The sequence below is a fragment of the Bolinopsis microptera genome, chromosome 11 (assembly GCF_026151205.1).
Source record: "Bolinopsis microptera isolate Bmic1 chromosome 11, MBARI_Bmic_1.0, whole genome shotgun sequence".
NCBI lineage: Eukaryota > Metazoa > Ctenophora > Tentaculata > Lobata > Bolinopsidae > Bolinopsis > Bolinopsis microptera.
This window is the reverse complement of record NC_087082.1, coordinates 20,387,926-20,396,667: the sequence shown is the minus strand read 5'-3', so window position 1 is coordinate 20,396,667 and position 8,742 is coordinate 20,387,926. Positions and strand designations below refer to the sequence as shown.

The window sequence follows — 8,742 nt, the reverse complement described above, 5'->3', positions numbered from 1 at the left end:
AAATTCATTCCAACAATTGAAGGATTTTAGTTAAACAATAAAACGCTTATAATATTTTAGTTGTTAAAAGCTTTTAACAAGTATTGCACAATGAAACATATAATACACGTGGTCAGTAAAGTGTGATACCAACTGTAACAGAAACGTCTGGATTCTCCAATATCCGGATAAGCAAGACTCTCTTAAAACACTAGAATCTGGATAAGCGAGGTACTGACACAGCACCTTTCATAACAAAATATACCATTTATGAGATTGTAAGGATCTAAAAACTTCATTATCCAATGATAGGCGGTTATATGATAGTAGCTTCCGGTCCTGGTAAAATAGAGTTTCTCAATATTCTTACAAACATAATATGACGGGGTAGACTCCTAAATTTGTGATAGCTTTGGGATGTCATAAAGTGACTTGGAGATAAAAAAGTGCAGCGCTAAAACGACAGGTGAATGAAAATACAGTCTGAGTTGATAATATTTCACAATTTTATTGATATCTGCACGTGTCGAATTTCAATTTTCAGATCATCTTACCAGGGAGGTCTTGTTCTAGGGGGGTTATTGAACCACGTTGTTCTTAACCACCACGGAAATTCCTTTCTACTCGGCAGAGTGGGTATTCAAACTAAGAATGAGGTGACGAATGAAAACAAATACCCAAATTTTGGCTAACAAATGGTTTATGAAAGTGTATGCTTCTCATTTATCGGCTCCCTTTTTCACCTAATTAAATTAAGGAGGAATTCAGAATCTGTATGTGTTAAAAATTTATTGAAACGTGATTTTTACAGTTCAGTCTTTGTAACGGCTTATCCAGAGGGAAAACAGACAAAACTAATACTTTTCGAGACTATGTTAGGAAGTTTTACAATTAATGCATCTTTTAATTAACATATTTACAAGTTTACACGACAGTTTTATACTGAAACATAAATAAATAAAATCCTATATAGTCACGTGTGTTTTCATTAATCTACTACAACTCAAAATAATGCATCACCAATTCAATAATTAACATAATTAATTAAGGTAATTCTAGTTTCTGAAATTAATTCTCTCTAGATTCAAATCAGAGCCTCTGAAATTCTTTCTAATTCTATACTCCAACCATTCCATCAATCAATTAATTAATTAACTAATTATACCTCTGACATTAAAAATAGAGACCTGCGATCGATTAGTACTTTGGCATTTTTGCCGGGCTAACTTCTGGAAGGACCACTGTTTTAGCTTTCTATTTTCATAATTGCACTTTTTACTAACATGGGTAGTTTCCTTTGTAAGTATAAGAAATTTGGAGTAATCATCATCACACAATTCGGTTTATAAATAATGTTATTATTCGAATATTGCATATTATAATGGCACTAAGAGTACAGGAAATGGAATCATAAAGTAGTTTGATTAATCCTTATGCTCTTATGGTCTCATATCAATAAATAAGGGTGTATATTTTGCCGGTCTCTATTCAAACTGTGACTTGTATATTTTAGCAATTAATTAATTGAAGGGGAAACTTTTCTCGCTTTCTCTATCAATTTAACTAGATACCCCGATAACAACTTTTCGTCGACATGTAAAAACATACCAGTAATACAAATGTACAAATATAACATTATAATAATGTAACAATCAAAACGTTAAATAACACTGAACGGTTCTATCCTCACTGGTATTCCTCATATCTTCAGTTTTATCACAAATAAGGAGCAAGATAACTTGATCGACAGTGATCACATGATCACACTTCATCAGCACCAATACGAACACTTTCAGGGGAGCGCTGGACGTCGCTCATCCAGAAAGTGAGATGCATTCCAAAACTTTATATCACTCAAACTTGAGCTCCACACACTTATGTGTATCTTGTTATCTTGTTATCTTGTCACACTCAAAACAGTAGAACAAAGCTTAGTAAGCTGCACAATTTATCTGTTCAATAAACTATTGAACTGAACTCCAAACAAAACGATATTATGAAGTGATGATCCCTCCTCCTAAAAATCAGCGTAAGAAGTGGTATTAGTGTCTAATTAGTAGCTCTAATTAGTAGCTCGTGTGACGTCACGAGCTCGTCAACTGAAGGGCCGATGACGTCACGTGATGATGTGATGACGTCACAGGTTGTTGTGATGACGTCACTTGACGTTGTACTCCTCGCGTGCTTGTTGTAACCGCTGCCGGAGTAAGTGCAGCTGCTGAAATAATGTACTCAATTAATTAAAAACTCAAGAAATCATGTACTCAATTAATCAAAGACTCGAGAATATGCCTGATATAGTTGCGAAGTAGCGATCATGCAATGTGTGTCAGACATGGTGGAAATTAAACAACACCGCTCAGCTGGACTACTTCTGTACTGATTACACTGCTATTAGACATTGTTCCCAGGCTTTATCAGCTGGACTACTTGTGTTACCATGGTTACACTGCTAGTTACCATAGTTACACTACTAGTTACCATGGTTACACTACTAGACATTGTTCCCAGGCATCTATAAGAACATGTTGTATAGGTCTACTGTAGACCAGAGAGATACTAGCAACTTAACTTGATATAGAATAATACAGGCGAGTTCAAACATGGTAAAAATAGAGCTCTGTTTGGATTTCACAGGTACGTTAGTCCTCAGAACTCGCCTTGATAAAATGAACAGAGCAACTTAACTGTTTTAACTAGGCCTCTGTGAAATAAAAAATACTCATAAAAAATAAAAAGGGGCCAGAAGAAAATATTCCCAGTGATCTCAGAGACTAACTTAAACTGAAAACCCTTTCGGCAACTCATCATTAACACACAAGAAATTTGATTTTGAAGTCGGCCACCTGAGACTGACTTCTATCCACAGCACCCTGTCAAAGAAAATCCCTTCTCAACGAGGGATGTAACGACAAGTTGCTGGGTAGGACAAAAACACACAAGAAATAGCTCACCTTGCTTACTTGAGAAGCAAAAACACACAAGAAATAGCTCACCTTGCTTACTTGAGAAGCAAAAACACACAAGAAATAGCTCACCTTGCTTACTTGAGAAGCAAAAACACACAAGAAATAGCTCACCTTGCTTACTTGAGAAGCAAAAACACACAAGAAATAGCTCACCTTGCTTACTTGAGAAGCAAAAACACACAAGAAATAGCTCACCTTGCTTACTTGAGAAGCAAAAACACACAAGAAATAGCTCACCTTGCTTACTTGAGAAGCAAAAACACACAAGAAATAGCTCACCTTGCTTACTTGAGAAGCAAAAACACACAAGAAATAGCTCACCTTGCTTACTTGAGAAGCAAAAACACACAAGAAATAGCTCACCTTGCATACTTGAGAAGCAAAAACACACAAGAAATAGCTCACCTTGCTTACTTGAGAAGCAAAAACACACAAGAAATAGCTCACCTTGCTTACTTGAGAAGCAAAAACACACAAGAAATAGCTCACCTTGCTTACTTGAGAAGCAAAAACACACAAGAAATAGCTCACCTTGCTTACTTGAGAAGCAAAAACACACAAGAAATAGCTCACCTTGCATACTTGAGAAGCAAAAACACACAAGAAATAGCTCACCTTGCTTACTTGAGAAGCAAAAACACACAAGAAATAGCTCACCTTGCTTACTTGAGAAGCAAAAACACACAAGAAATAGCTCACCTTGCTTACTTGAGAAGCAAAAACACACAAGAAATAGCTCACCTTGCTTACTTGAGAAGCAAAAACACACAAGAAATAGCTCACCTTGCTTACTTGAGAAGCAAAAACACACAAGAAATAGCTCACCTTGCTTACTTGAGAAGCAAAAACACACAAGAAATAGCTCACCTTGCTTACTTGAGAAGCAAAAACACACAAGAAATAGCCCACCTTGCTTACTTGAGAAGCAAAAACACACAAGAAATAGCTCACCTTGCATACTTGAGAAGCAAAAACACACAAGAAATAGCTCACCTTGCTTACTTGAGAAGCAAAAACACACAAGAAATAGCCCACCTTGCTTACTTGAGAAGCAAAAACACACAAGAAATAGCTCACCTTGCATACTTGAGAAGCAAAAACACACAAGAAATAGCTCACCTTGCTTACTTGAGAAGCAAAAACACACAAGAAATAGCCCACCTTGCTTACTTGAGAAGCAAAAACACACAAGAAATAGCTCACCTTGCTTACTTGAGAAGCAAAAACACACAAGAAATAGCTCACCTTGCATACTTGAGAAGCAAAAACACACAAGAAATAGCTCACCTTGCTTACTTGAGAAGCAAAAACACACAAGAAATAGCTCACCTTGCTTACTTGAGAAGCAAAAACACACAAGAAATAGCTCACCTTGCTTACTTGAGAAGCAAAAACACACAAGAAATAGCTCACCTTGCTTACTTGAGAAGCAAAAACACACAAGAAATAGCTCACCTTGCTTACTTGAGAAGCAAAAACACACAAGAAATAGCTCACCTTGCTTACTTGAGAAGCAAAAACACACAAGAAATAGCTCACCTTGCTTAATTGAGAAGCAAAAACACACAAGAAATAGCTCACCTTGCCTACTTGAGAAGCAAAAACACACAAGAAATAGCTCACCTTGCTTACTTGAGAAGCAAAAACACACAAGAAATAGCTCACCTTGCTTAATTGAGAAGCAAAAACACACAAGAAATAGCTCACCTTGCCTACTTGAGAAGCAAAAACACACAAAAAATAGCTCACCTTGCTTACTTGAGAAGCAAAAACACACAAGAAATAGCTCACCTTGCTTACTTGAGAAGCAAAAACACACAAGAAATAGCTCACCTTGCTTACTTGAGAAGCAAAAACACACAAGAAATAGCTCACCTTGCCTACTTGAGAAGCAAAAACACACAAGAAATAGCTCACCTTGCTTACTTGAGAAGCAAAAACACACAAGAAATAGCTCACCTTGCTTAATTGAGAAGCAAAAACACACAAGAAATAGCTCACCTTGCCTACTTGAGAAGCAAAAACACACAAGAAATAGCTCACCTTGCTTACTTGAGAAGCAAAAACACACAAGAAATAGCTCACCTTGCTTACTTGAGAAGCAAAAACACACAAGAAATAGCTCACCTTGCTTACTTGAGAAGCAAAAACACACAAGAAATAGCTCACCTTGCCTACTTGAGAAGCAAAAACACACAAGAAATAGCTCACCTTGCTTACTTGAGAAGCAAAAACACACAAGAAATAGCTCACCTTGCTTACTTGAGAAGCAAAAACACACAAGAAATAGCTCACCTTGCCTACTTGAGAAGCAAAAACACACAAGAAATAGCTCACCTTGCTTACTTGAGAAGCAAAAACACACAAGAAATAGCTCACCTTGCTTACTTGAGAAGCAAAAACACACAAGAAATAGCTCACCTTGCTTAATTGAGAAGCAAAAACACACAAGAAATAGCTCACCTTGCTTACTTGAGAAGCAAAAACACACAAGAAATAGCTCACCTTGCTTAATTGAGAAGCAAAAACACACAAGAAATAGCTCACCTTGCCTACTTGAGAAGCAAAAACACACAAGAAATAGCTCACCTTGCTTACTTGAGAAGCAAAAACACACAAGAAATTGCTCACCTTGCTTACTTGAGAAGCAAAAACACACAAGAAATAGCTCACCTTGCTTACTTGAGAAGCAAAAACACACAAGAAATAGCTCACCTTGCCTACTTGAGAAGCAAAAACACACAAGAAATAGCTCACCTTGCTTACTTGAGAAGCAAAAACACACAAGAAATAGCTCACCTTGCTTACTTGAGAAGCAAAAACACACAAGAAATAGCTCACCTTGCCTACTTGAGAAGCAAAAACACACAAGAAATAGCTCACCTTGCTTAATTGAGAAGCAAAAACACACAAGAAATAGCTCACCTTGCTTACTTGAGAAGCAAAAACACACAAGAAATAGCTCACCTTGCTTACTTGAGAAGCAAAAACACACAAGAAATAGCTCACCTTGCTTACTTGAGAAGCAAAAACACACAAGAAATAGCTCACCTTGCTTACTTGAGAAGCGCAGGCTTTCTGGGAGATGTTGGGCAATTCCGGATTGTTCTTCTCGTTCCGGTTCTGACGGTTTCTACTCCTCGCCCAACTGTTAAGACAGCATGGTCAGCTTAGAGATTGTGCAAGATATAAATAACTTAAATATATAAGAAGTAGAACTCCCAATGAGAAATCCAATAATAGTTAGAGCTGTTTTTGGATTAAAGTTGTTGTTAAATTTTCCGAAGTCTATTAAAACTGAAACATAGAGGTGGACCCTAAACAGAAAAATAGAGGAATTGACAATCCGAACGGACAGAAATTCATTGAAAGTTTCTAATAAATCTCCTTGAATTGACGCTCATAATCTCTCCTTTCCTATTAATAAAAAACATTCCATGTGATGAGCCAGAATGTTTCTAAAAATTGGTATCTTTGATTTCTTTGTTATTATATCCAAAAAAATACATCATTAAAAAATATATAATCTATTATAAAATGTATAACAATCTAATCTAATATTGATTCAATGCTAATGTAAACTCAATGTTAATTTGATGGTAATTGAATGTTACTTCAATGGTGGTTTAATAAAATAATAATTTTAAACTGATTTTGATTCATTGCAACTTTTTATGCTATACCAATCAAATGCTGATTGCTGATTTAATAATTTAATATTGACCTTATATAAATTTCAAAATGATAATTTAATAGTTTCATTTAATGATAATTTGATATCAATTTCAATGTTATTATAGTCACAAGTCGGTCAGAAAATGTCCAGACATGTATTCCATTTCGGTCTGTCAATCCCCACAACTCAATCCCCACAACTTAAAGTTTGTCATAGTATTTCCTGTTTGTCAGTAAACTAACACTCTGTAAGTGACCGGTCAGTAAACTAACACTCTGTAAGTGACCGGTCAGTTAACTAACACTCTGTAAGTGTCCGGTCAGTAAACTAGCACTCTGTAAGTGTCCGGTCAGTAAACTAACACTCTGTAAGTGTCCGGTCAGTAAACTAACACTCTGTAAGTGTCCGGTCAGTAAACTAACACTCTGTAAGTGTCCGGTCAGTAAACTAGCACTCTGTAAGTGTCCGGTCAGTAAACTAGCACTCTGTAAGTGTCCGGTCAGTAAACTAACACTCTGTAAGTGTCCGGTCAGTAAACTAACACTCTGTAAGTGTCCGGTCAGTAAACTAACACTCTGTAAGTGTCCGGTCAGTAAACTAGCACTCTGTCAATGTCCGGTCAGTAAACTAACACTCTGTAAGTGTCCGGTCAGTAAACTAACACTCTGTAAGTGTCCGGTCAGTAAACTAGCACTCTGTAAGTGTCCGGTCAGTAAACTAGCACTCTGTAAGTGTCCGGTCAGTAAACTAACACTCTGTAAGTGTCCAGTCAGTCTTGCTCCATTATACACTACCTGACGGTGTCCTCTGATTTCTTCCGATCAGACTTGAAGCTCCAAGCGTGTCTCTGTTTATGGTCTATGTACTTCTCCTCAACCAAGCGGGTCAGTGCTGATTTGGGACTGGGCGTTTTGTTCGACTTGGCTGATTGTTCACTGAAACGGGTTCTTGAATATTTTAGAGATAAATTCGCCGGCCAAAGATATGTAGATAATCTAGATTCGGTTTCATAATAGACGAATATTATTCACGCAAAAGCTAACCTGTTTGGCAATACGGCTGTTGTTGGAGATAGAATCAACTTTATATCAGTAACCGCACTGTCAATAACGAATCAGGTCTTAGAATGGACTACAAGTGGACTATTATGGGCTAGTGAGGACATGGTCATTTTTTGACATGGAGAGAGAGAAAGAGGATTTCTTGGCTAACTGGATAACTGGAGATGATCCACCAGTTTAGTAAAATTCTATTAACATACCTGGTACTGGTATCGATCTTGAGATCACTAGACCGTTTCCCGGACATGTAATAGCGAGGTTTTTCCGCGTTTCCGCGACACGGCGCGCTCAGTTTCCGCTGCACGTGCTGATGATTCGTGTTGCTAGGCTCCGTAGTGCCTGCTCCACCGTCACTCACTGTCCGCCCGTTTATCACATACCTAGATCGGTTACTGGTTGGGCTTTATTGTTCTGTGGATATTCTATCTACGCTATCTATTTTCTGCACTCAAATTAACATAAGTTATCAAATCTTTGTTTTCAAATCTCTTGATTGATAGGGATGTTGACTGAAGGGCTGATCTAAGTTTATGTACTCACGTTCGTCCGTTTTTGTTGCTGTTCTTGTAGATATGACTAAGTATCTTCTGAGTGTCTATAAGAGTGTTGGTGTGTTTGTAGGACCGATCAGCAGGGATAGTGTTGTAGCCAGTATTGGCGTTCTCTGGCGCTGCACAGTATTAATAATTAGTATGTACTATGTAATATAATATATTAGCATAAGTAGCTAATATTATTAGCATAAAGCACAATAAGAAAGATTTACTATGGGGTTTAGCGCTGACATAGCTGGTACAAAAATACAAAAAAAAACTGTATAATACAGTAATCAAGACTTTAAAACCTTTGGGAATTAACACTATAAATCCTTTTGGCCTTCCATTACTCCTAACATCTTAATTTTAACTTTATTACCGTTTTAAGAGTGTTCAGATTTTTAAAGGAATTTTGGGTTTTACTAACTTTTTACAATTTTTAGGGCTTATGTCACTGAATATGACGCCTTGCAACATGTTTGACGATAGCCTGTAAATTGATATTTTTATCTCAGTATTTA

General features: G+C 37.0%; 2 protein-coding genes across 4 annotated transcripts in view; one reads left to right on the top strand and one right to left on the bottom strand.

Annotated features, from left to right (window-relative positions):
* Nucleotides 1-8,742, top strand: part of LOC134822809 (chitooligosaccharidolytic beta-N-acetylglucosaminidase-like) — a gene marked incomplete in the record, with an annotated part of 941,725 nt that overhangs the window by 196,864 nt on the left and 736,119 nt on the right.
* Nucleotides 92-8,742, bottom strand: part of LOC134823565 (MAP/microtubule affinity-regulating kinase 3-like) — a 55,034-nt gene continuing 46,383 nt past the window's right edge. Inside the window, exons 13-17 of one of the 3 annotated variants that reach the window (XM_063835090.1) lie at nucleotides 8,226-8,355; nucleotides 7,886-8,065; nucleotides 7,419-7,571; nucleotides 6,000-6,096; nucleotides 92-2,197 (exon numbers count right to left, since the gene is read on the bottom strand). In XM_063835090.1, the coding sequence (XP_063691160.1) occupies nucleotides 2,138-2,197; nucleotides 6,000-6,096; nucleotides 7,419-7,571; nucleotides 7,886-8,065; nucleotides 8,226-8,355 (620 nt within the window). In that variant the 3' untranslated portion in view covers nucleotides 92-2,137. The remainder of the gene's footprint in view (nucleotides 2,198-5,999; nucleotides 6,097-7,418; nucleotides 7,572-7,885; nucleotides 8,066-8,225; nucleotides 8,356-8,742) is intronic. The other 2 variants (XM_063835091.1, XM_063835092.1) reach the window with 2 other exon arrangements.